The sequence below is a fragment of the Trichosurus vulpecula genome, chromosome 1 (genome assembly GCF_011100635.1).
Source record: "Trichosurus vulpecula isolate mTriVul1 chromosome 1, mTriVul1.pri, whole genome shotgun sequence".
In the NCBI taxonomy this organism is placed as follows: Eukaryota; Metazoa; Chordata; class Mammalia; order Diprotodontia; family Phalangeridae; genus Trichosurus; species Trichosurus vulpecula.
In genome coordinates this window covers 76,145,534-76,172,816 of record NC_050573.1, presented here as the reverse complement: position 1 = coordinate 76,172,816, position 27,283 = coordinate 76,145,534, and the positions used below count along the sequence as shown (strand labels likewise).

At 47.1% G+C, this 27,283-nt stretch overlaps 1 protein-coding gene across 1 annotated transcript; it reads left to right on the top strand.

The window, feature by feature from the left end:
* The first annotated feature begins 9,183 nt into the window (after nucleotides 1-9,183).
* LOC118833390 (lysosomal alpha-mannosidase-like) lies at nucleotides 9,184-24,457 on the top strand. The gene is made up of 24 exons (XM_036740755.1): nucleotides 9,184-9,261; nucleotides 10,077-10,179; nucleotides 10,454-10,627; nucleotides 11,087-11,280; nucleotides 11,397-11,529; nucleotides 11,724-11,878; nucleotides 12,473-12,589; nucleotides 12,711-12,793; nucleotides 12,895-13,015; nucleotides 13,536-13,614; nucleotides 13,786-13,895; nucleotides 13,971-14,078; nucleotides 14,218-14,334; nucleotides 14,595-14,759; nucleotides 14,952-15,049; nucleotides 15,194-15,311; nucleotides 22,454-22,572; nucleotides 22,655-22,756; nucleotides 22,937-23,024; nucleotides 23,316-23,396; nucleotides 23,502-23,744; nucleotides 23,840-23,995; nucleotides 24,073-24,181; nucleotides 24,354-24,457. The coding sequence occupies exons 1-24, from the start codon at nucleotides 9,184-9,186 to the stop codon at nucleotides 24,455-24,457; spliced, it is 2,955 nt and encodes a 984-aa protein (XP_036596650.1).
* The last annotated feature ends 2,826 nt before the right edge of the window (nucleotides 24,458-27,283 follow it).

Below are 27,283 nucleotides of genomic sequence, written 5' to 3'. Positions count from 1 at the left end.
AGATGGAATGCTCAGCAAAACAACTCAAGGACTTGCCAGAGTTTCTGCTTTTTGCTTTGTGTATTCACAGCTAAGCTTCTGTGGACTTTCTGTGGAAAACTAGGGGAGGAAGATTAATCTGGCAGCAATAGGAAGGGTTGATTGAAAGCAGAGAGAATGAAAGCTGGGAAGACCAGTTAGGAAGCTACTGCAAAAAAATCGGACAGGTGGGAATGAGGGCTGGTCCCAGGGTTAGCAATGGAAATCGAGAGGAAGGGATGGATAGTCATTGTGATAAATAATAGCTGACATTTATAGAGAACTTTAAAGTTTGCCAAGCATTTTTGTCAGTCAACAAACAGTTATTAGGTGTTTATTATGTGCCAGGCACTGTGCTAAGCACTGAGAATACAAATACAAGCAAAAAAGAAATAGTCCTCAACCTCAAGGAGCTTATATTCTTTTTTAAAATTATTTTTATTTTGTTAAACATCTCCCAATTACATGCAACAAGTTTTTTTTTTAAATTTTGAATTCCAATTTGAATTGAATTTGAAAAAATTTGAATTCCAAATTCTCTTCTCCCCTCCCACCCTGCCCCACTTCTTGAGAAGGGTTAAAGTTCAGCCCAAGCCCTGTCTCTTCAGATTGCATCTATGAGGGATGTTGTAGAGAGCGCATTTAAGGTTAGTTTTTGATCCCATGAGATAGGAAAGAAGATGAGGACAGGAATAGCATTCAGAGTCTAGACCCATCAGAAGTGGTCACCTAATCTGTATGGACCCACAAAAAAACTAAAAAAAGAGGAACATGATAAAAAGGTCTGAGTCATGATGGTGGTGGGTATGATCGGGAGAAGAGGCAGAGATTAAGGAGGTAGATAGGACCATAGTGTTTTACACTCATTTCTGTCCTAAGTAGTAGAAAAGAAGACCACTAGACCTTTCTCTACAGGCTTCCCACGACATGGCAACATGGCCAAACCTAGTTCAGGGGGTTAGATCTAGCCAGGCTGAGGCCCCTATCATTAGAATTTGGAGACAGCATGGGGCAGTTTACAGAAAATTGTACTGGGACTCAGGTTCCACGTTCCAGCTCTGGGTACGCTACAAAGTCCTCTGTCCTGGTCTCTTCATGACAGACCTCTGAGCCTTAGCTTCTCTGCTTGTAACATGAGGGTAAGAACATTGGGAAGTTGCAAGGTTCTAGAGAGAGACAATGAGAATGAAAGCAAGGGAAGGGAGAAGGGAATAAGCAGTGGTATAGCACCGACTTTGGGCCAGGCACTGTGCTAAGCACTTTTACAAATACTATCTTACTTGATCCTCATAGCCCTGCAAAGTGGGTGCTAGTATGATATGCACTTGAAGAAGCAGAGACAAATAGAAGTTAAGTGATATGCCCAAGACCACTCAGCCAAGACACTTACTAAAGTGTCTACGATGGGATTTGAACAGAGGTCTTCCTCACTCCAGGCCCAGCTCTCTATCCGCTTTGCCACAGGGCTGTGTGGATATCTGATATTATCAGGTGATCAAGACCCCCTCTGTAGCCCAAGACCCTGAGGCTCAGTGAATCGCTGATTCCCTCCATGAGCATACTACCTGTCCTACCTAGCTGGTCAATCACATTTCTGGTTAAGAAAGAACTAGATTCCCCCATTAAGCCATCGGCTGGGAAAGGTCAAGGGACAAGCTAATGGACCCCTTCACTGGGATCTAGAACACCTAAGTTCTAATTCTAGCCTTTCTTAGCCCTTCCTTTCTTCCCAAAGGTATTGATTGGGTGGAGAGGAAAAAGTACAGATAACCAGACTTTCTTCCTTCTCTATAATGGAAAGACTGTAGTTCAGTATGTGGCCATAAGGGGTCAGCAACAGACAGTCCAGAGAAGAGAATGAACATATTCTGGGGCTCTTAGAATCACCTTCTCTCTTTTGCTGGGGACCCATGGAGCAGGTTGAGTTTCAATTAAATTCAACAAATGTTTACTAGGTGCCTGTCACAGGCTAGACTCTGGAGACCTGAAGATGAAACAAGAAATCCTACTTTCAAAGAACCTAGAACCTACTAGAGAAACTGTTATGGAGGATTTTTCTTACAATCTTTACGGGAAAGTAGTCAAAGAAATAACCAAATAGTGACTCCTCTTGGATTTTAACCCCAAACTGTATTTTAGTGTATTGTGACCTTTTCCTTATTCAAGATTCCTATGAATATTGTCTCAAATAATCTTGGGGTAGATATATGTTGGGGGAAGGGGAGGCTGGGGGAACTGTGCTAATTTAGACACATGTCTCCCCCCGCCCAAGCCTGGATGTAGAATACTAATAAATAAAATCACTTTGGTAACTGAGTGGAAGGTAGATTGTAGTGGGGAGAGATGAGTCAGAGAGACCAACTAGTAGACTATCACAGTAGTCTGGGTATGAGATGATTAAAGCCTGTACCAGGGTGATGGCAGTGTGAGTGGAGACAGCCCCCATGTGTAAGAGGGGTGCAAGATTTTGTTGCCATGTAGGTTATATTTGTCCATATGGATCTGTCTAGAGGTGGTTGGAAGGGAGACAAGAATAGATATCTTCTCTTCCCATCCTTCTCTAAGAGAGACTTTGGTTGCTGCCAGGAGGAAAAGTAGGAGCTTAAGATCATAGGCTGGCCACTGTGGTCTCCTCAGAGAGAGGAGGTACTGGGCTGGAATTATTTCTACCTGCTCCCTTAAATATTATTAGTCTAGAGGATGTAATTTTTAGGTTCAAGCTAAACTCCTGATAACCATTAACAAGAAAGGAGGTCTCCAAACTCTGTATCCAAAGCTTAACTCCCTTCTGACCAAATGGTAGCTCCACAATGAACATACATCACAAAGAGCAAAAACAATCTATTATCTTAATTGACAGTAAAACAGAATCAGAGAAAGTATACATAGGAGAATATAGACCTGACAATACAAAGTGAATGGGCTCTCCCTTTGGAAGTAGGGTAATAGTTTGTCCAAATGAGATTCCCAGATCTCACCTAATGGAAAGTTTCCTGAAGTCTTTTGCCTTCCATCTTTCCCAATATCAGGGTGTTTTTCAATGAGTCCCATCTTCTCATTACGTGGCCAAAGTATTTAAGCTTCAGCTTCCTATTTGACCTTTCAGTGAGTAGCCTGAGTTAATTTCTTTAAGCATTGACTGATTTGACCTCCTTGCTGTCCAGGGGACTCTCAAAAGTCTTCTCCAGCACCCCAGTTCAAAAGCATTGATTCGGTGACACTCAGTTTTCCTTATAGTCCAACTCTCACAAATTTACATAGCTACTGGAAAAACCATAACTTTGACTATACAGACCTTTGTTGGCAAAGTGATGTCTCCGCTTTTTAATATGCTGTCCAGATTAGCCATAGCTTTCCTTCCAAGGAGAAAGAGTCTTTTCATTTCATGTGTGCAGTTGCCACCTGCAGTGATCTTTGAGTACAAGTATATAAAATCTGACACTGCTTCCATTCCTTCTCACTCTATTCGCTAGAAACTAATAGGACCAGTTGCCAAGATCTTAGGTTGCTTTTTTTTCATGTTAAGCTTCAAGCCAGCTTTTATATTCTCCTTTTTCACCCTTGTCAAGAAGCTTCTTAGTTCCTCTTCACTTTCTGCCATCAGAGTGGTATCATCTGCATATCTGAGATTGTTGATATTTTCCCCCGCACTCTTGATTCTGGCTTTTGATTTACCCAGCCTGGCATTTTGCACAATGCACTCTGCATAAAAGTTAAATAAATAATATGACAGTATACAGTCTTGCACTCCTTTCCCAATCTTAAACCAATTAGTTGTTCCATGTATGGTTCTCACTGTAGCTTCTTAGCCCACATACAGTTCCTCAGGAATCAAGTAAGATGATCTGGTACTCCCATCTCTTTGAGGACTGGCCACATTTTGTGGTGATTTGCACAGTCAAAGGCTTTAGTGTAGTCAGTGAAGCAAAAATAGACATTTTTTTTCTGGAACTCCCTTACTTTCTCTATAATCTAGCAAATGTTGGCAATTTGGTCTCTAGTTCCTCTGCCTCTTTGAAAACCAGCCTGCTCTTTTGGTAATTCTTCATTCACAGGTTTCTGAAGCCTAGCTTGCAGAATCGTAAGCATAATCTTTCTGGCATGTGACATGAGTACATTTGTTCAGTAATTTGAACATTCCTTGGCATTGCCCTTCTTTTGGATTGGGATGCAAACTGATCTTTTCCAATCCAGTGGCCACTGTTGAATTTTCCAAATTTGCTGGCATATGAGTGCAGCACTTTAATAGCATCATCTTTTGGGGTTTTTAATAGCTCAGCTGGAATTCCATCACCTCCACTAGCCTTATTGTTAGCAAAGCTTCCTAAGGACCATTTGACTTCATTCTCCAAGATGTCTGGCTCTAGATCAATAACCACACCATGGTGGATATTGGTGATGTTATGATCTTTCTTGTATGGTTCTTTTCTGTATTCTTGCTACCTCTCCTTAATCTCTTTTGCTTCTGTTAAATCCCTACCATTTTTGTCTTTTATCATGCCCATTTTTGCATGAAACTTTCTCTTGATATCTCTAATCTTCTTGAAGAGATCTCTTGTGTTTCTCATTCTATTGTTTTATATTTCTTTGTATTGCTCATTTAAGAAAACCTTTTTATCTCTCCTTGCTCTTCTCTGGAATTCTGCATTCAGTTGGGTACATCTTTCCCTTTCTCCTTTCCCTTTCCTTCTTTCCTCAGCTATTTGTAAAGCCTCATCTGACTGCCATTTTGCTTTCTTGCTCTTCTTTTCTTTGGAATGTTCTTTGTTGCTGCCTCTTGTATGATACACAAGCCCCTCTGCCATGACAAGGCAGTGACCAGATCAGTACCAGATCTCAAACTATGCTGCAAAGCTGTAATAATAAAAACAATTTGGTACTAGTTAGAAAATAGAGATCAGGCAATCAGTGTAACAGATTAGATATATTCAGAAGCAAATGAATATAGTAACATAATATATGATAAATTCGAAGTTCCGATTACTGGGGTAAGGACTCTATATGACAAAATCTTCTGGGAAAACTGAAAATCAATTTGGTAGAAATTAAATACAGTTCAACATCTCACACCCTATATAAAGATAAGCTCCAAATGGATACATGACTTAGACATAAAAGGTTACTAATCTCAAGCAAATTGGAGAATCATGGAAGAAATTAAGTTTCAGATCTATGGATAGAAGAATTCATGACTAAACAATGAATAGAGAGGACTACAGAAAATAAAATGGACAATTTTGATTATGTAAAATTTTAAAAATATTTTGTACATATATTAATACAGTTAAAAGGCAAACAGGTAAATGGGAAAGAATCTTTGCAGCCGGTTTCTCTGGTAAAGGTCTCATATACAAACTATATAAGGAAATCATTCAAATTTGTATGACTAAGAGCCATTCCCTAATAAATAAATGGTCAAAGGATATGAACAGGAAGTTTTCAAAAGAAATTCGAGCTATCAATGACCCTATTTTTTTTAAAGTGTTCCCAAATCACTAGCAATTAAAGAAATGCAATGTTGGTGGAGCTGCATATTGGTCTAGCCATTCTGAAAAGCAATTTGGAACTATGCCCCCAAAGTTCCCAAACTGTGCATACCCTTCGTACCACTGTTGTACTGCTGTGCACCCCACTAAAGAGATAAAGAATAGAGGAAAAACTGTGTATATGTGCAAAATATTTAGAGCAGCTCTTTTTTATAATAGCCACAAACTGGAAACTAAGGGGGTATTTTCCAATTGGGGAACAGACTAAATAAATTATAGTTTATGAATTTAATAGAATATTATTAGGCTCTAAAAATGATGAAGTGAATAGTTTCAGAGAAAACTGGGAAAGCATCCTGGAACTGAATCAGAGTGAAGTGAGCAGACCTAAGAGAACAATTTATAAAATGATGATAGAGAAAAACAACTTTGAAAGACTTTAGAACTCTGATCAGTGCAATGATAAGTAATGAGTCCAGAGAACTGAAGATGAATCATGCCACCCACCTCCTGCCAGAGAAGTGATAGACCTAAAATGGAGAATAAAATGTTTTTGGACATGACCAACATGAGAATATGTTTTGCTGGACTGGACTATGCATGTTTTTATGAAGATTTTCTTTCTCCTTCCCCCCTCACATTCACTGAAAGAGACAATAGGAGGGAAAGAATACATGCTTTAAACATATATGTGGTATATGAATATATTATATGTAATATATAAAATACACACACATGTATAATAAAAAGGTATGTGTATATATATACACACATACACACACATATAAAAGGTAGCAAGTGGGGAAGGGAGGAAGCTATGCCTGAACTGATGATCAGCACGTGAATAAAGAGAAAAGTACCTTGAGATTCAGAAACCTTGAGCTGGGCACAAAGAGGGGGAGATGTGTAAGACTGGGATGAAACAGAGAAACAATTGTATCCAAGGTCTGAAGGGTGGACAGAGAATCAGAAAAGAAGGAACAGCCCAGTTTCCAGCTCTGAAAGTAGCCCTGCCCTGTGTTTGCTACTGTGCTAGGAAAAGTATGTCAGGCAGCCAAGGGGTCTGGGCCCTCAGCTTAAACAAAAGGCAGAGGCCATGCTACCCCACGAGTCATATGTAGCCTGAGATCTGGAAGGCAAGGCATTAGGCTCTTCAGAAGAGGCATAGCCAGGGAAAGGGTGAGCAGTGTGGAGACCAAGCCTTGCCACTGAAGGGTGGGAATGCTCCAGCCTCAGGAAGGTGGATCTCTGAGTAATGGTTGTCACACAGGCTCATGGGTCAGAACCACCAACTTCCTCTCCCCTTCTTCCCCAATCTCCCCCCACCTTGAGGCCTGTGTGGATCTTAAAACAGAAAACTGATGACTCCTCATCATATGCACTATAGAGAAGATTCTTGTCCAGAATCATTCTATTAAGTGTCTGAGGCAGGATTTAAATCCAGGCCTCTCTGACTCCAAGTCTAAACAAATGAATGAACAAATGTAAATGCACCTATTTAAGTACTTGGCGATACAAATACAGAAATAGCATTGACTCATCACCCTAGTAGTGTTCCTGCTCCTGCCAGCCTAGAGGCCGTCCCTCACTGACCCTTCTAGTCGCTGAACCGCCATGAACCTCAGTTTCTTCATGGTGGTTTGTCCCAAAAGTCTTAATGCACTTTTAAGCTACTAAAGCTATATTAAGACTTTGGGGGCATCTTGAATATGCTGAGCATTCCACCCCCTCCCCCACCATGAACTTAGAGGTCCCAGGAAGGACAGCCCTATAATGCTGATACCTGACAGGCTGAGAAATTCTGGGAGAGAAAGTGGAAACAAGGCAACGAAAGAAAGCTCAGACTGCCAGGCAGACAGGAGGACTCTGGAGCTATCATGGCCATGAGAGGAAGAGCAGCCGCCTGCTTTTCCCTTGTTCCAAGAACCTGCACCCATAGAGACTGCACACAGTAGGCTGCTCAGGTGAGATTGTTCTCCATCTGCTCTGCCCCCCACCCTCACCCAGCCCCTCCTCAACACTTCCCCCTTTGAGCTGAGATTTCCTCTTGCTCTTGGACTTGTGCCTTATCATCTAACTAATCTAAGTGATTTTCCTGATTATTGTTTTACAATTAGTGAGTAAAATATTTTTACTTATTAGCCTTTTTTTTGTGGAAAAATGAAAGTGTGAAAAAGTAATGGAAATGGGATCCAGGACTTCTGTGTAATGAGGATTTGGCAAGAGGGAAAACTAAGCCCAACTCTGGGATGGAACGACTTCCCCTATCCTACCTTCTCCCCAGGATGATCAGGGCAAGCAGCTGTAATCCTGAGCACTCAAAAAGAATCCCACCCCTAGAGGACAAATGTCGGATGTGTAATGGATAGCCATAGTGCCAGAGCCAAGGCTGCTCTTGAAGAGAAGAGAGTGAGGGAGCAATGGCCGAGCCATGGCCATACTCCTGCTCCCCTCAGATGGAGCACTCCAGATGGAGTGGGGCGTTTGGGATCTATCAACAAGTACCTGTTATGTGGGGGCTGCCCCAGTCTTGGGGACACCGAACAAGTGTCACATGTGAAATGAAGGGGTTATACTAGATGGCTTCCAGGAGGGAGCGATGGCCGAGCCATGGCCATACTCCTGCTCCCCTCAGATGGAGCACTCCAGATGGAGTGGGGTGTTTGGGATCTATCGACAAATGCCTGTTATGTGGGGGCTGCCCCAGTCTTGGTTACACCAAACCAGTGTCACAGAAGCTAGTTCTAGATTCTCTTAAGTTAGTCTTCACCCCCACCCCAATTCCCCTTAGAGTTTGTCCCCACCTCCAACAGAATGATCCTCAGCACTTCCGAGGGAGTAACTGGCCCTACAAACTAGCATTGGGGGCCCTATTTAAGAGGGAGCCAGCTACCTGCTTCCACTTCAAGGAAGTCCCTGGGACGAAGGAGATATACTCTCCCAGGATAGATCCAAGGGAGTTAAGCCAGTTTCAGGAAACCCCACCCCCCGGAAGGCCCAGGCTGAGGATGGAGCTAAGGTAGCATTGGAGTTGCTGGTATTTTTCCTTCATTCTTGAAAAGGACCATGACATCAGGGAGCTGATGCCATGGCATACAAGTGCATTGGATTTAAGTGAGGGAAGGCTGTGCAAAGTCACCAGCCTCATTTTCTCCCCCAGAGCCATCTAGGTCCAGTGGCCAGATATGGATCAGGTCAACTGGAGATGGCCCAGGATACAGTGGGGGACCTTGGTCTTTTCAAGCTAAGGTCTTCAACGGGTCTGTTTGACTGAGGCAATGCCCATTCAGTAATTAAGGCTTAACTAAGAAATATGCCTGTCTAGGGGAACACATGAACAATCACTGACCCAGGCTGTTCTGGGAGCAGATAGGGTAAAATTCACCCAGCCCTGCCCCATTCCCCTAGGGATCCTGACACACTATCTCAAGGAGATAGTCTATACCAACTTCTTGTTCCTCTCTTGTAACAAAATCACATAACTAGGCTTCCAGCATCCAGTGTTTCTCAGAGAGCTTTATCTCTCGTGCCCCTGCCCCAGCCCTCCCCACCAAAGCCCACGCCTAGCTTCACTGGCTCCTGTCTGGCCCTTCCCTGCTTTCTATTATAGCCTTGTAGTCCTCTTGTCTATCTCAGGGTCTACTGGGAGCAGTGGGATAGCAGGTCTGGGATGAGGGTGATGGAGGTAGTAGTGCCCATTGGCATGCTGGTCCTGTGGCTCCTGTTAGTGCAGCACACCAGAAGCTGTGGCTATGAGGTGAGTGGGGGTAGGGCTGCTGTGTCCTCTTGGCCTTTGTCTATGATGGGCCTGATGGCTGGAGTCGTGCCCTTATCCAGAGATTTCCTGCCACTCAGGTTAGTACTCTGGGGAGGTGGGGCCTTGGTGTCCAGACTAGGAAATGGGGGGCCCCAGGGAAGTAAGCTGCAAAGAGGTAAGGTATCTGATGAGGTGATGCTAGGAAAGCAGGTGCCCAACCAAGCTGGGGTAGAGTGGGTAGCCTCAGTGAGGAAAGTGACCTGGGCCCAGAGCCCAGCCTAGGGGCCTGCTCCCTCTGGAGCTGGGCCAGCAAAACTGTGTCCTGCTTGGCCTTGGAAGAGAACCTTCAACCAGGGCAGAACCATGAGGAGAGGAAGATGGGTGTTGGGGGTGCAAGGGTAAAGAGAGGTAAGGAAAGGTAGGCACAGGTTGTACCCCAGGAACTGAGCTAACTCAGGGGAAACAGTGGGTAGGAATCTATGTTGACTACATAGAGTTAACCACTTCTGGTGGAATAATTATGAGCCAGCTCAAGGAGACGTTTCCAGAGGAAAGGGAGCATTGGCAAGCCAGCCCAGGGTTTATTTCTATATAGGAGCAGGAGTCTCCTAAAATAATGAGCTGACACTCTAGGCAGGAGGCCAAGGACCTTGGACACTAGGCTGTGGACCCACTCTTACTCCACCATCTTTGGCTTCCCATTACTCCTTTCCATTGGGAATGACTAAAAGAGGGCCTAGGGTAGGACTGTGTAGGAGCCTTGGCATTTCTGCAGCTTAAGTGGCCCCATGGTGGGCTCTCTGCCCTCTGCCCAGCTGTGCCCAGCCACCCAGCCCTCCATGATCAACGTACACCTGCTGCCCCATACCCATGTTGACGTCGGCTGGCTCCAGACGATGGATGAATATTACTTTGAAGGTGAGAAAGAAGGGCAAGTTCGGGTATTAGCTCAGGGCAAGTAGCCACCAGGCTTGGAGTCTATTGATCAGTCCCAGTCTCCAGGAGAACTGAGGTAGAACCTGGTCCATAGGCCATTCTATTCCAAGCACCCAACCAGGTGCTCAGAGCCCCTTCTAGAAGATGCTAGGACCGGGGCCCTGCAGAAGGAGAGGGAGAGGGAGCGCCTTGGGGCCTGAGAGAGGCAAGATGGTCCTTCCCTGAGGTGAGTGGTGGTGGCTGTGTGTGCCCACAGATCAGAGTGATGATCCTCATAAGTGTGTGCAGCACATCCTGGACTCAGTGGTATCTGCCCTGCTGGCCAACCCATCCCGATGCTTCATCTTTGCTGAGATGGCCTTCTTTGTCCGATGGTGGCAACAGCAGCCAGCCCCAAGGAGGCAGGCTGTGCAGCAGCTGGTCAGCCAGGGTGAGGAGGGCCACAGAATCAGAAAACATTAAAGCTAGAGGGGACCAGAGAGGTCATCTGGTTCCACCACCCCTCCACACTCCATTTCACAGACGAAGAAATGGAGATTCAGATTTGCACCATCAAAGGCCTCTGGCTAGGAAGTGTCAGAGCTGTGACTTTAATCTAGGTTTCCTGACTCCCACTAAACCAAGCTACTTCCCTACACGTGTGTGTATGTACATATACATGCGCAATATGTTTTCTCTGTGATGTCATGCACCTTATGATGGTCATGTGGGCATGTTCTCTGCCCCAAATCTTGTCTTCCTGACCAGTGAGGGGCCCATGTCCCCTAATGGGCCTCATGGTTACCCAGCCTGGCAGTCTGGTACCTGCTCTAGGTTCCCAGGGAGGAAGTTGGGACCACATGCCTCCTTCCTTGAGGGAGTTCACCTAACCCCATCCTCTACTCCATAGGGAGGCTCCAGTTTGTCAACGGAGGCTGGGTCATGAATGACGAGGCCACCACATACTATGCAGCCATCATTGACCAGATGTCCTTGGGGAGGCACTTCCTGAGCGACACCTTTGGGGACTGTGGCCGTCCTCGAGTCGCCTGGCACATTGACCCCTTTGGCCACTCACGGGAGCAGGCATCCCTCTTTGCTCAGGTCTGGCACAGTGTTCTCTGACTATGCCTCATCTTTCCACCCCTTTCTTCCCCTCCGCACATATGTTCTTGGAGAGAACCTCAGGCCCTGACCTCTCTCTGATTCCCTACCCACAGATGGGCTTTGATGGTTATTTCTTGGGCCGCCTGGATTATCAAGACAAGCAGAGGCGTGAGAAAGAGCTGGAGATGGAGCTGGTCTGGAGGGCAAGTGCCAACTTACGGCCTCCTCAAGCCGACCTCTTCACCAGTAAGAGAAGTTGTTGGCAGCTCCCCCCACACTGCTCTCTCCCCTGAAGTTTGCTAGAAAAACTAACCTGGCTAAAGGGTTGCTGTAGGTGGAACGTGGGTTCTGGGATGAAGAAGGGGCAGGGGCCACGGCAGGGGTTGAGAGCAGCATGGGGCTTAACTGACAGGGCTTTGTCCTGACCTTTTGGTTCCTAGGCATCCTTCCCAATGTCTATCTCCCACCAGAGGGGCTGTGCTGGGATCCTCTCTGCTCTGTCAGAGAAGAGAACCTTGTGGCGGACAATCGGGCCAGTCCAGATCCCAGGACCGACGAAGTAATCAACCACTTTCTGGAAGTAGCCGTTGTCCAGGTCAGACCCAGCTGCAGTTCCAGGGCAACCCTCCAGCACTGCCTTTTGTCTACCTCTACCTCTCAGGGCCTTGTCAGCAGCTCAGCTGCCCAGGCTGAACTAGGCATCTTTGGGGAGTCACATCCTGGCCTTACTCTTCTCCCCACCATGTGCCCTCTAACTCTGGCGATGGCAGACAGAGGACGATGGTCCAACACCACAGGCTTCAGGACTCTCTGCAGGTGGAGATGGAGGGCTGCAGGGCTATAAAGGGCCAAACTGGAAAGATGGCCTTCTGGTCCGGCTGTCTTACCAGTGTCCCAGGCACAGTGAGTGGGCAGTCAGCTGGACCATCTGAGTGTGTGTTGGAAAGGAGAAAGTGTCAGAGAAGGTCAATGGATTTCAGCCCCTTTTGCTGGCTCCTTTCTCTCAAGGGCAATTCTTCACTACCCCTCCCTGACACCATGTCTTCCCCTGATCTTGCCCCCCACATCTCTTTTCCTCTGAGGTAGATCCCTGAACCCTATTGCCCAAGAGGGAAGCTGGGATGGGGTTTGGCCCTGCCTTCCCAGCAGTGGGCTCAGGAAGCTGAGGATCCTGACTTGTCCCTTCCAGGCTCAGCGTTATGGCTCCAACCACACAGTGATGACTATGGGCAGTGATTTCTTCTACAGCAATGCCAGCCGATGGTTTGATAATTTGGACAAGCTGATCCAACTTGTTAATGCAAAGGTTCATATCCAGGCGTGTGGTACCAGGGAAGGGGGGGAGGGTCAAGGAGAGAATAGGATGCTGGCCAGGAGGGTGGGGGATGGGGGAGACTGAATCGGCCTTTGTTCCTGTGCCCCCTCAGCAAAGCGAAGGGAGCCTCATCAATGTCCTCTACTCTACCCCGGCCTGTTACCTGTGGGAGCTGAACAAGGCCAACCTCACCTGGTACGAGCTAGAGGTGGTGGGGAAGTGGAGGAGGAGTGGGGAGAGAAGTGATTCTGGGCAGAGAGTGACTTGTCCCCCACCCCTACCCCTCCATGCCCCAGGACTGTGAAGCAGGACGACTTCTTCCCTTATGCAGATGGCCCCCACCAGTTCTGGACTGGCTACTTCACCAGCCGCCCTGCCCTCAAGCGTTATGAGCGCCTGAGCCATAAATTTCTGCAGGTGGAGACTTGTTGGGGGTGGGGGTGAGGGGAGAAGAACATAGGAAAGGGTTGAGGGTCCTTGGCAGGAAGATAAGATGGGATTCTGATGGGGAGGGGTGGAGAAGAAGCAAATGGGAAGAGTGTAAAGGTCCCTGAAAGGAGGATAAGATGGAGTTGGGGAATGGGTCTGTGAGAAGAGTATGAGGGTCCTTGGAAAGAGAATATAAGATGGAGTCCTGATGGGAAGGGGTGAGCCAGGTTATAGGATCACAGATTGGCTTTTGGAAGGGAGCTTAAAAGTCCTCAGCTTATAGGTGAGGAAACTGAGACCCCAGAGAATTTAAAATCACTTACTCAAGGTCATATAGGTAGTAAGTGGCAGAGACCTATCCCCTAGAACCTCTCACTCCATGTCTGGCCCTCTTTCCCATGTATCACAGGATGGGGCCCAATAGAACCAAGTAAAGGAGACTGGGGGATTCCTGGAAGGAGACACAGGCCATCTCCTCCACTTGACACTTGTTTTCCCTTCCCATCAGGTGTGTAACCAGCTGGAGGCACTGGCTGGACCAGCAGCATCACAGGGTCCCTATGGACGAGCAAGAAGTATCTACCTGCGTAGGTGACAGGACCCATTGGATGGGTTTGGGGGAGGAGGGTTGTTTCTTCTTGATCCCCAGCCCATGGCCCCTGACACCCAGCCCATGGTTCCCCACCCCCAGCCCATGGCCCCCTCCCCAGCCCACGGCCCCCCACCTCCAGGCCTCTCCTCACATCACCTGCTTCCAGGGAAGGCAATGGCTGTGGCCCAGCACCATGATGCAGTCAGTGGTACCTCTAAGCAACGTGTGGCCAATGACTATGTGAAGAAGTTGGCGGAGGGCTGGGAGCAGTGTGAGGTATGGCTGTGGCCCAGGGACCCCAGTAGGAGAGGCAGAGGCCCTGCTAGAGGCTGAGCTTTGTGCTTCTCTCAGGTGCTGGTGAGCAATGCTTTGGCAAATCTGGGAGGCTCCCGAGAGGATTTTGTGTTCTGTAACGACCTGAATATCAGCATATGCCCCCTGAGCCAGGGGAGCTCCAGTGTAAGCTGGGCCCTGGGGCAAAGGAAAGAGAAAACAGCTCATGAACAGCTCACTAGGCTTGGGGGATGGGAAAAGAAAGGTTGTTGTTGGGCATGGTGCTGGTATGGGGACTGGTCTGACTCCTCCATTGGCCCTCCAGTTCCTAGTCATCCTCTACAACCCCCTGGGATGGACAGTGAACTGGATGGTGAGACTGCCAGTCAGCAATTGGGGCTTCTGGGTGAGGGATGCCAACCAGCAGACTGTGCCTAGTGAGGTAATTACCTCATATTTTAAGCACTTTCTCCAGAATATTCCTAATACCTAACCTCCCCCTATAACCATCCCAAAAATGCAATCCCAGAATCCCCTCTAGTGACATCATTCACTGTCCTCTCCTGAGGGAGGCTACACATTTCTCTCCCCAAGGCTTTGGAACCCTGCCTCTCTAATGGGTTGTGGCTTGGAGACAAATAGAGGCTACATCTGTGCCTCAGTTTCCCCTCATTAAACAACATCCCTGCCCCTTCCACCAAGGTTGTTGCTGGGTCAGGTGAAGGAATGAAGAACTCTCCTCCTGAGCTCCTCTTCCCAGCCTCAGCCCCTCCCCTTGGCTTCAGCATCTATTCTGTGGCCAGGCTGCCTAGCAGGGTGCCCACTCCTGCAACCCCTACCCCTGCTACTCTGGTCATCCAAAACGAGGTGAGTCACTGAGGCCAGCTGAGGAGAAATGTGAAACATCTTTGAGCTGGGATGGGAGGTAGAAGAAAGAGAGTTCAATCTCCCCCAGGCCTAGGGAGTAGTCTCACAGCTCTGTGCTGGGGGGGGGGGGGGGGCTAAGGCTTTTGCTGTACATTTCAGCAATCTGTCTGCCTGTCTGTCTGTACTATCTAGCACATTCGAGCCACGTTTGACCCAGACACTGGGCTCCTGCAAGAGATTGAGAACCTGGACCTGGGCCTGAGGCTACCACTCACCCAGGCCTTCTACTGGTAAGGAGGTCCCAGAGAGGACAATGCGGGGAGAAGGAGGGAGGGAATAAGGAGGGTTCAGGGAGTCCTGAAGAGGACAAGAGGCTTCGAGCAGAGCCAGACCGAGGCATCGTTTTTTTCCCTCCTCCTCCCACCCCACACCAGGTATCGAGCCAGCATCGGGGACCGCAGAAGCTCACAGGTTTCTGGTGCCTACATCTTCAGAACCCAAAGCTCAGTGCCATTTCCTGTGGGACACAGGGTCCAGACTCATCTAGTGCAGGTATGAGGTGGGGTGTGGCCACCAAGCCTGTCAAACACTTGGGGCACTGTGAGGAAAAGGGGGTGGGGGAAGGAAGGTTTCTTATGAACCTTTTGGATGAAACATCCTAAAGGGTGGGGTGGAGGGTGAAGGATTAGGTAGGAATGTGTGGGTGGATAGAACTCGCTAGGGCCAAACACAGACCTAGAGAATTCCTGAGGCCCTGAGAATGAGCCTGGCCTTGTAAAGCAGAGGAGTGAGTTCTATTTAAAGCAGGCAGCTGGACTCATCCCAATGGGGTGGAGCATATGTATTTGGGGAAGCTAGGTAGCACAGTGGATAGAGCACCTGGCCTGGAGTCAGAAAGACCTGAGTTCAAATCCAGTCTCAGTCAATTACTTGCTGTGTGACTCTGGGCAAGTCATTTAATCTTGTTTGCCTCAGTTTCCTCAGTTTCCTCATCTGTAAAGTGTCCTGGAGAAGGAAATGGCAAATCACTCCAATATCTCTGCCAAGAAAACCCCACAATGCGGTCATGGAGAATTGGATGTGACTGAAAAGACTGGACAAAAACAAATGTGTATTTGGGGGGAAATCTATTAATAACTGGCATTTATATCACTCTTTAAAAGCTACAAAGCGTTTTACATACATTAACTAGTTTGCACCTTACCCTATGAGGAGGTACTAGCTAGGTGTATTATCCCCATTGGCCTAACGAAGATCCTGAGACTCCTTGAGGTTAAAGACTTGACTGAGGTCACCCTACTAGGAAGTGTCAAGGTTGGCATTCCATCCCAGGTCTTCTTGACTCCATGTCCAACGCTGTCTACTGTGTCACCGTGAATAAAATAGTTTGCTTCTTGGGTCCTGACTGGAACAAAGAATAAGAATTGGCCAAGATAATAAGAGATGCCCTCAGAGGGCATCCAATGGAGCCCACTCCTGAGCAAGAATCCTTTCCTGTGCCGTCCCTGACTAGTGGTCATTCACCATCCGCTAGAAAAATCCCAGTGACAGGGAAGTCACTCACTGCCCCTGAAGTAAACTATTCCACTGGAAAGTTTTTATTGTTAGTTTAACCCATTGCCCAGGTAGACGCCCCTCCCCTCAAAAAGACTCTGGGTTCACTCATTGGGTCCAGTTTCTAATTGCCGGGGCTGCCCTGAGGTAATCCTCTTCTCTTTCTGTCCTACCCCAATCCTAGAGTTTGGTCTGGAGAAATCTCTGAAATACAGCTTTGGAATAGTTTGTATCAAGGTTGGCCTAAATGTGGGTAACAGGGGCCCCAGCTCCTGTAAGATGCTCAATGTAGCAAGGCATGTGGGTTGAGGAGAACCTCCAAGTGATTCAAAAGCACCTTGGAAGTAGTTCATTGGCTCCTTTTCTGAAGGGCAATCCTTTCACATTTCTATAGTCCCCCTTTCCCACAAGGGAGATCCCACATGGTTCCCCAAGACTTGCAATACCAACCAGACTCCTCTTGGGAATTAAACATATGTGGTGGTGGTGCTGCTGCTGCTGGTGCTGGTGGTGGTGGTGGTGCTGCTGCTGCTGCTACTGGTGGTGCTGGTGCTGGTGGTGGTGGTGCTGCTGCTGCTGCTGCTACTGGTGGTGGTGGTGCTGCTGCTGCTGCTGGTGCTGGTGGTGGTGCTGCTGCTGCTGCTACTGGTGGTGCTGCTGCTGGTGCTGGTGCTGGTGGTGGTGGTGGTGGTGCTGCTGCTGCTGCTACTGGTGGTGGTGGTGCTGCTGCTGCTGCTGGTGCTGGTGGTGGTGCTGCTGCTGCTGGTGCTGGTGCTGGTGGTGGTGGTGGTGATGCTGCTGCTGCTGGTGCTGGTGGTGGTGCTGCTGCTGCTGCTGCTGCTACTGGTGGTGGTGGTGGTGGTGCTGCTACTGGTGGGAGAAGCTGCCGAACAAGAAATTTTTTTTTCTTATCAAGCTTCACTATCAAAATAACTCACTGGTATGGTGGAGTGTAACAAGGTCCAAATTTCTTTCCTTCACCAAGTGACGGGTTTCCTTAACAGCTCCTTCAGCTGCCAGGACCATATGGACAATTCTCTTCTTTATCCAAAAAGGCAGAGCTGCTCAAAAAAAATCCCTATATTTCTAGGAGGTCTGATTCTTAAACCAACAAACTTGGGAACTTGATCTTGGGGATCACACATGAAGCAACCCCAAGGCTGGAAGTCACCCTTCACTAGCTAGAAGAATAATTCTGGAATATATAATATATAAGAACACAAAATCCCTTCTCTTCACAGGATTTTGGGGTTCAGGAACATCATCCATGAGCCTTCTTCTCAGTCTGAGAAGAGATTAACTCATGTCTCCTTCTGTGACATGCTTCTGCAGGAAATCTATCAGTGCCTGGCTTGCTGCTATCATCAGTTAGGCTAATATTTATATAGCTCTTCCTGCGTGCCGGACACTGCTAAGCACTCTACACTTATTTGATCCTCACAGCAAACCTGTGAGATAGGTGCTATTGTTATCCCTATTTACATATGGGGAAACTGAGGCAGAGAGAGGTTAAGCCCAGTTATACAACTAATAAGGATCTGAGGTCAAATTTGAACTCAGGTCTTCCTGACTCCAGGCCTGGGTTCTCTATCTACTGCACCACCTAGTGGCTACTATCAAGTCACTCTCCTCTCAGGCTGCATGCAAGTACATGTTTACCACTGTCTTGTATTTCTGCACAAGTTGCCATCCACTGTTCCTTAAGGGATTCTCCCGCCTCTCTCGAAGCACTCTATTTAATATTTGATTTTTTCCAACTATATGTAAAAAGTTTTTTTCCATTCATTTTGTAAAATCTTGAGTTCCAAATTCTCTCCCTCCTCCTCTTCCTTCCCCCCTCATTGAGAAAGCAAGCAATTGATATAGGTTACACATGTGCAGTCATGCAAAACATATTTCCATATTAGTCGTGTTGTGAAAGAAAAGAAACCCCCAAAAAAACCCTCAAGAAAAATAGTTTTAAAAAATTATGCTTATGAAAGCACTCTAGAAGAAAGCTGAAAGCAAAAACAAAAATGAGCCTGAAAATGGCTTAAGGTCAGCCTGTCACTCTTTTTTTTTTTCTAAGTCCTCAAAAAAGGGCAGGTCCTCTGACAAGAGTCCATCTTCCTCAAAAACATGCGGAAGTGAGTATTGTGAACTAAAAATAAAAAATCTTAATTTAAAAAAAAAGAATCTCAGGTATGCCAATAAAACTTGGGGCTGAAACTCAAAAACAAAAAAAAAAGAGTCCCATCTTCCTTAGTCTCAATTAATCAGTCATCTTAGAGCTGTCTTCAGTCATTGAAAAACAGCCAAGAATTGTCTCTACCTTCTAAACAAGGGATCAAGGGGCATGCCCATGCTCTGCATAGGAAGGTATTTTTCTGAGCCCACACAATGATCATCAAATCAGATCAGAGAATTACCCAAACTTCCCAACCCCGACACTTGAAACACACCAGGAAATTCTTTTTTATATCAAGCCTAGCTCTGCTTCTCTGGAATTTCCATATACTGCTCCTAGCTCTTCTCTCTGGGGCAATTAGAACAAAAAAAAATCATAGATTTTGAGTTAGTAGGGATCTTTGAGGCCATCTAATCTAACCTTCCCATTTTACTGACGAGGGAACTGCCGCCCCTTCGAGTACTAGAAAACAGTCATCTAACAGCTTAGCTAGAACTAGGAAATTTATTTTACAGGTTTATTAAGTTGTAGGTCACTTAGTCTAGAATTGTAACTAGCCAAGGGCCTTTGAGGCTTTGCCCCAGGGTGGGCAATTTGGAGGGTACCAACATGGGCCACATGTACTGCTTAGAAGAGCAGAATAAGGCAAAGGGAGCCTGAATTTGGATTCTGGGAGAGGATTGGAAAAGAGAATGTTTGGGTTCTAGGTTATGAGTCTCACCTCTTTGCTCCCTCCTTCTCTCCCACCCATAAAAAGATTTCTTACTGTCTTGCTCTACCTCCTTGTCAAGATTTTTACTTTCTACAATTCCTCCTTTCCAGGCAAACTAACCTCTTCTACCCTTCTTTCCCCAGGCTGTGATACTTTCCCTAGCAAGTAGGATGAATAATCGCAGTTCCCTCCTACCTACTGCATGGGAAGAAGCCAATTTGACTGGGCCTTTCTGGTAGAGTAGAATAAACATGGGACCCCAAATCCTGTGGTCTGAGCTAGATGATCTCTGAGGTCCCTTCTAACTCTGAGATTCTATGCCCTAAGCTTCTAGAGTAACTAATTCCTCCCACTCAATTAGATTTGTCTTATTTGTATTATTTTTTCCTTAAAAAATACAGAAACTTTTATTTTCATATCAACTTCATTTCCCTAATAAATCCTTCTCCCTCCCCTACCCAGAGAGCCATTCCAAAGAATAAAAAAAAGAAAGAGGGAAAAGTTGTCAGCAAAACTAACCAGCGTTTCCACCAATTCTGGCATGATATGCCATATTCCATATCCATAGTCACCCACCTTTGCAAAGAATGCATGGAGGTGCCTTCCCAGCTCTCTTCTTTGGGGCCACATTTAGTCAGAATAATTACATAGCATTTGGTTCCAGTTTTTTCCTTCATTCTTTCTATTTACCACCACCGCTATGAATAATTGTTTTCCATGTTCTACTTAGTTTACTTGACATCAATTGACATGTCTTCCCATGACTCCCTGAAGTCTTCATACACATTTCTTATGGGGCAGTCAATGGTCTGCCATGTTTGTATACCACAATTTATTGAGCCATTCTCCAATCAATGGACATTGACTTTAATTCTTTGCTACTATCAAAAGGACTACTATGAATATGTATTTGGAGACTTCCTCTTGTGGAAATGCATCTTGGGATCCATGCCTGTATCATTTTCACATTGTGCATTACAAAATTGATTTGAGAATTTATTTCCTGCCATTTATCCTAGGGATCAAAATTACTGGTCATCACTTTGATGCTGCTACATATATTTTTACTAAGTTTGGTTGGCACTTTTCATTTCACCCCCAAAAGACTCTTCCCACCCAACCTACAAACAGGTCCCCTTACAAAGTGCATGTCTTGGGGCAGCTAGGTGGCACAGTGAATAGAGCACCAGCCCTGGAGTCAGGAGGACCCAAGTTCAGATCTGGCCTCAGACACCTGACATACTTACTAGCCGTGTGACCTTGGGCAAGTCACTTAATCCCAATTGCCCTGCCTTCTCCCCTCTAAAAAAAACCAAACCAAAACAAAGTGCATTTCTTGAGAAGAGCTTAGTGATTGTTGGCAGAAAGGAGGGATAGGGATCTTTGATAGGAGGATGCAGACGCTGACCATGGTGCTGGACCCAAGTTTGGTTACTCCTCCATGTTGACTTTATTTACTTTGCTGCTGCCGTTGTACATGTTCTTCTCCTGGTTCTTTCTTTGTTGTGCATCAGTACAGACAAGTGTTCTTCTATTTCTGTAAATCTTCCTATTTATCGTTCTTCGTTGTTGTTAAGTTACTTTTCAGTCATATCTGACTCTCCTTCTATTTCTGTAAATCTTCCTATTTATCGTTCTTCGTTGTTGTTAAGTTACTTTTCAGTCATGTCTGACTCTCTGTGACCCCATTTGGGGTTTTTTTTGGCAGAGATATCGAAGTGGCTTGCCATTTCCTTCTCCAATTCACTTTACAAATGAGGAAACTGAGGCAAACGGGGTTAAGTGACTTGCCCAGGGTCATACAGCTAGTGTCTGAGGCCAGATTTGAACTCGGGAAAATGAGTTTCCCTGACTCCAGGGCTGACACTCTATGCACTATGGTGCCACCTAGCTGATTCAACTTTACCTATGCCACTTCCCTAGGGCTAGCCAGAGAACTTTTTAGCTCAGTGGAAGAGATTGGGAAAGCACAGCAACACTAAGGAGTTCCCTTCTGGCACTTTTTCCATAGTGGATAGAATGCTAAACTTGGAGAAAGGAAGGTCTGAGTTTGAATCCTGCTAGCTTTTTGACTTCGGGCAAATCTCTTAACCCGGCTCAGTCTCAGTTTCTTCATCTGTAACATGGGGATAATGATAGCACCTGCCTTAGAGGATTGTTGTCAGACTCTAATGGGATACTATGTAAAGTATTTCATAAACCTTAAAGCAGCATGGAAGAAAGAAAAGAAAGGGTCGCTACTCCTGGAGAGTGGCAGCATCAAAAGGGGGGCTGCTGGTAATTTAGGCACTAGTGTGGCAGATCTTGGAAACCAGGCAGCCTGCTGGCTCAGCCAGAGGCTGTGCAGCAGAGTGGAAAGAACAGTGGGTTTGGTGTTGGCAGCCCTGGCTCCACCACTCACTAGTGGGACCCGTTGGGCAAATTGCTGAATTAACCTCTTGAGGCCTCAGTTTCCTGATGTGCCAAATGAGGGGACCGGAGCAGATGATTTTTTGGGTCCTTTGCAGCCCCAGAATCTATGAATAAACAATGAAAGGCTCATGGAAACCACTTCTAAATCAAGGGGTTATTTAGAGGGAAACACCATTTTCCCAGAGGTCAAAAAGGAGCACAGGCCTCTGGAGGTCTTCTAGCAGTCAGGGATCTCCAGAAAGGCTAGTTTGGGAAGCTGAGTTTGAGGTCAAGTCCTTTTCTACACAAGCTTTTCTAACTCTCCCCTCCCAGCACCACCTGCCCACCAGTAACTTTGTAGGCTGTATCTTCTTATATGTATATATGTCACCTCCCCCTATAGAATGTATATGCTTGAGGGGAGGAGCTGTTTCATCTTTGCCTTCATATCCCCAGCACTTAGCACAGTGCTTTGTACATAGTAGGCACTTAATAAATGCATGTTGATTAATTGATTCCTGTACGTACCTATTGTGCAATTCAACCCAACAGGCCTATATTAATTGCTTTCCGTGAGCTAGCACTAAACAGAAGCAAAGTCTTTGCCCCCAAGGAGCTTTCATTCTTTTTAACCCTGGAATTAAGCTTTGGAGGCAAAGCCTGCTTCCCAAAGTCAGGGACCAGAGGCAGGGCCCCAAGGAACGTAGGGGGTCTTGTTAAGACAGTAAGAGCCTGAGGATTTGTCAGCTTCAAGTAAGTGATGGTCCAGAGAAGTCAGCAGACCCATAGGCTTGGGGGGATCCTTTAGGCATGGGGGTTCATCCTGCCCTTCTCCTGATATCACCTTATCTCAACTCTTTGTGCCCCCAGATGGCCCTGGTGCAGGAATTGCATCAGAATTTCTCGGCCTGGTGCTCCCAGGTTGTGCGGCTATACCCTGGGCAGAAACACTTGGAGCTGGAGTGGACAGTGGGGCCTGTGCCTATTGAGTAAGTGGCCAAGGGAGGGAATGAAGTAGAAGGGATGGAGGCGATGAGTTGCCTTTGACTTTCTACTTGTGTTCCCTTACAGGGATGACTGGGGGAAAGAGGTCATCAGCCTCTTTGACTCCCAGTTAGAGACTGGTGGGCGTTTCTACACTGACAGCAATGGACGGGAGATCCTGGAAAGGAGGTGGGGGATTCAGATACCCACCTACACATAATCCAAGGCTCCAAACCAAGGGGAAATATCTTGTCCCAAGCCTGTGGAGCCCTGAGGGGAAGTGAAGCAAGGACTGGGGATTCAATGGTTTAAAATGTTATTAAAGCTCCTACTAAGTGCTAAGGTCCTTCTCTAACCTAATTTCCCCAGGCGAGACCACAGGCCCACTTGGGACCTGAAACAGACTGAGCCTGTGGCTGGGAACTACTATCCTGTCAATAGCCGCATCTATATCACGGTATTCCATGAATATGTGTATCTGAATTAGGTAACCCCCCAATACACATATTTACTTCACAGTAACCCCCAACCTGAACAGCTGAATCATTTCCACCATGTGCAGAACTACAGAATGGTATCCCCCTCCACTTAGGCCCTCCTACTATCTTCCCTTCACTATTCAGACCCCTGTTCCCTCTCTGTGCCTCTGGCTCCTGGGGACCTGGAAGTAGGCTGCAGTGGAGCTTGGAGCACCCACCTACTGTCCCAGAAAGAATCACCCTGACTCCCTCTTGCTCTTACCCCCCAGGATGGGCAGATCCAGTTGACAGTGTTGACAGACAGGTCCCAAGGGGGCAGCAGCCTGAGGGATGGTTCCCTGGAGTTGATGGTGAGTTAGGTGAAGAAGATGGGGGACATGGGGAGGGGAAGAGCCCTGGCATGTATGCTGGCACACCTCTGTGCCCCCAAGGCTGATGCCCCAGTGTTCCTCCAGGTTCACCGGCGACTACTCTTGGATGATAACCGAGGGGTGGGGGAGGCCCTGCTGGAGCCTGGGGATGGGCCTGGCATAGGACTGGTGGTGCGGGGCAGACACCTGGTGCTGCTGGACACAGTGGAGACAGCAGCTGCTGGACACCGCCTCCAGGCCCAGAGGGAAGCTCTGGCCCCACAACTGGTGCTGGCCCCTGCGGGGCAGGGCACCCCATACAACCTGGGGACTCCTCCACTCACACAGGTGAGAGTGTGTCCAAGACCCAGGAGGGTGGGCCTTAGCAAGGAGCAGCCTTTGCTCCACGGACCCATCTTTCCTCCCCCCTCCCTCTGTGGCAGTTCTCTGGACTTCGAAGAGAGCTCCCCCAATCTGTGCACCTGCTGACCCTGGCCCGCTGGGGGCCCAACACAATCCTGCTGCGCCTGGAGCACATTTTTGAGCATGGGGAGGGCAGCTTGTTCAACTTGTCCCAGCCAGTGACAATCGACCTACAGGTAAGTAGAGGGGAAGACCAAGAGAAGGTGAAAGGGAGAAGACCCCACTCAGTCTCATCATCTCTTTGGTCTCCCAGGATCTGTTCTCAGCCTTCACCATCAACCACCTGGAGGAGACCACTCTGTCAGCTGATCAGCTGCTCCCCAAGGCCACCCGGCTGCAGTGGAGGACCAGCACAGGAGGAGGTGGGGAGGGACAGAAAAAACTGCTTCCGGTCCTTGTCCCTAGGGAGCCCCAGAATGTGGCTAGAGGGGCTCTTGGTAGGGAGGACTCAGTGCAAAGGAGGGGCCTCTTGGGGCCGGGGCTGAGTTGTGACATCCTTTTCATCTTCCTGTCTCTCTGGTCTCCCTCTAACAGGCCCTGTTCCTCTGCAGCCAGCCCCCTCCCTGGACCTGTCGGCTGTCACTCTGCAGCCCATGGAAATCCGCACCTTCCTGGCCTCTGTCACCTGGAACAGATGAGGTTCTGAGCCCTGAGCTGGCCTTCACAGACCATGCTCTCTCCCCTCTGCTGGACCAGAAGGAGCTTTCCTGTCATTTCCTCAGGGCTTCTATCATCCCTAAAGACATTAAAGTGTCACAGCTGTGCCCTCTGCTATCTACTGTTGTGTGTTTGTGTGTATTTGTGTATGTGTTAGGGGCAGGTGGGGGGAGGGGACGGGGAGATGAGGCAAGCTGGGCATGGAAGGACTTGACTCTTCCCAGAACAGAGGCATCTGGCCCCATCCACTGGCCTGTTCCCCTCTCTGTCCTGCCTGGTGCTGCCCCCTTGTGGCCACAGGCTGAACAGAGCTGCAGAACAGAAAGAAGGAATTTGGCCTTCATATTGGGGCTATTTTTCCCTCTTCCCTTTTATCTGCCCCTGTCCCCCTGATCAGAAATGGGCTGGGATTATGTGGCTGGACTTTAGCTATCCCAGCTCCCATCTGTGGCTCCATATGCTTGTCCCCTGCTCATATGCAGAGCTTCACTATGAAAGGAAAACCAGTGGGAAGGCTGGAACCAGGGATGTACTGGTAAGAGTTTAACTGGCTCTCTTTTTAAAGAAAAAGCACACACACTCTCTTCTAACCATAATCTGCAGGTTTAGCATTTTCTCCACCAGTTTCTTGAGCCTGGACAGTCAACAAAATGATAAATCAAGCCCCAATTCATAGCCTCTGCAGTTTTCCAAATGTAGGTGCTCTTATGGAAAAATTTAGCAATCAGCTCTCCAGAGTCCATTTGAGCTGGCTCTAGCGCATCCTTGGTAGAAGTCTAGCACCTGTAGTGGAATTCAAGTATGGAAAGGCCTTAGATCAAATCCCATAACTGACACTTATGAGCTGTGTGACCGAGTCACTCTGAGCTTCAATTTTCTTATCTGTAAAATGGGCAGCATTTACCTCACAAAGTTGCTCTTAGGATCATACATCTAGAGCTGGAAGGGACTTTAGAGCTCATGTTGTCCAAACCCTCCTGCTGAGTCTCCAGCTCACCACAGCAGTTGTTCTGAGTCATCTTCCACAATGTTCCTGACCATCACCCTCCCAGGAGGACCTTACTGACTACTTCGGCTAAGTGGCACAGTGGATAGAGGTCCAGGCCTGGAGTCAGGAAAACTCATCTTCCTGAATTCAAATCTGCCCTCAGACACTTACTAGCTGTGTGACCCTGGGCAAGTCACTTAACCCTGGTTGCCTCAGTTTCTCCATCTATAGCATGGGAATAATAAATAATAGCACCTACTTCTCAGAGATGTTGTGAGGATGAAATGAGACGATATTTGTAATGTGCTTTGTAAACAGTAAGGTGCTATCCAAATGCTAGCTAGTGGTGTTAAAATTGAAGCCACTTGTCCTGATCTCTCTCTCTCCTCATTTCACAACCTTCTAACACCATTCCCTAGAATCTTCTCATTTTCCCTGGTCTCTAATGAAGAAGTAGACCTTCTCCTTCCCATGGGAAGGGGAAAAGGAAGGGAAGGGAATAAGCATTTATTAAACACCTACCATGTGCCAGGCACTGCGCTAAGAGCTTTACAAATATTCTCATTTGATCCTTATAACAACCCTGTTTTGTTGTTCAGTTTTTTTCAGTCATGTCCAACTCTTCGTGACCCCATTTGGAGTTTTCTTGGAAAAGATACTGGAGTGGTCTGCCATTTCCTTCTCCGGTCCATTTTACAGATGAGGAAACTGAGGCAAATAGGGTTAAGTGACTTGCCCAGGGCCACACAGCTAGTAAGTGTGTGAGGCTGGATTTAAACTCAGGTCTTTCTGACTCCAGGCACAATACTCTATCAACTTCGCCACCTACCTTCCCTGTAACATTTGCTGGGGATGGGCCTGGCACAGGACTGGTAGTGCGGGGTAAATGCTATCATCATCGTCATCATTGTCATCTTTGATCCCATCTCCTCCGTCTTCTCCAGAAGATTGCTTCTACCATCATCTCCTCTTTCTAATCTTCAATTTCTCCTTATATGCTGGTTGCTTCCCTGCTGCCCAAAAACACACCCAAGCCTCTCCCATTCTTAAAAAAAACAAAACCTTTGCTAGATCCTACCATCCTCACTGTTATCCTATGTCTCTCTTACTCTTCTTAGCTGCAAGCCTTGAAAAAGCCCTTTCCTCTCATTCCCTTCCAAATAGTTTGTAGTCTAGTTTCTAACCTCACCTCTCAATTGAAACTTCTCTCCCCAAAGGTGCCAATATTCTCTTCATTGCCAAATCTAATGGCTTCTTGTCCACTCTCATTGCACTTGATGTCTCTGAAGCATTTCACACTTTTGGCCACACCCTTCTTTGGTACTCCTCCCTCTCTGGCCTTTTATGATGCTTTTCTCTCCAGGCTCTGCTTTGGATCTTTGTCAGTCTCTTTTACTAAATCTTCACCCGTGTCATGCCCACTTACTGTAGGTGTTCCCTAAGGCTGACTTCTGAGGAGTAAGGGAATGTATTTCTAATACTCTCACTCATGAGCCCCTACCAGTGCATTTCCCACCTTGTGATTATCAGTTGATGTCAATTAGTCAGCCAGACTTAGTGTTTAGAAAATGAATTTACTATGGTGGTATAGTTGGTACAAAATATCTCTATAAATTGAAGCATCCTCTCCCTCAAGTACATACATAGTCCAGAGGAAAGTGGACTCAAGCTTAGAAAGTATGTGTGTGGCAAAGACATAGCTCAGAGCCCCTGGAAATCCTTTTCTCCTCTCTATGGGATACTTAAGCAGTTCTCCTTAGGCATGTTGTAGCCTTTCTAATGGGCTTCTTGTACACCCTTGAAACTGTGTTTCTTATCA

What these genes read in the sequence shown, in the direction of transcription:
- LOC118833390 (XM_036740755.1), top strand. Translation starts at nt 9,184, where the DNA reads ATGGAGGTAGTAGTGCCCATTGGCATGCTGGTCCTGTGGCTCCTGTTA. An exon ending in CAGTGACAATCGACCTACAG is followed by an intron (nt 23,996 to 24,072) that starts GTAAGTAGAGGG and finishes TTGGTCTCCCAG; the next exon opens with GATCTGTTCTCAGCCTTCAC. An exon ending in GAGGACCAGCACAGGAGGAG is followed by an intron (nt 24,182 to 24,353) that starts GTGGGGAGGGAC and finishes TCCCTCTAACAG; the next exon opens with GCCCTGTTCCTCTGCAGCCA.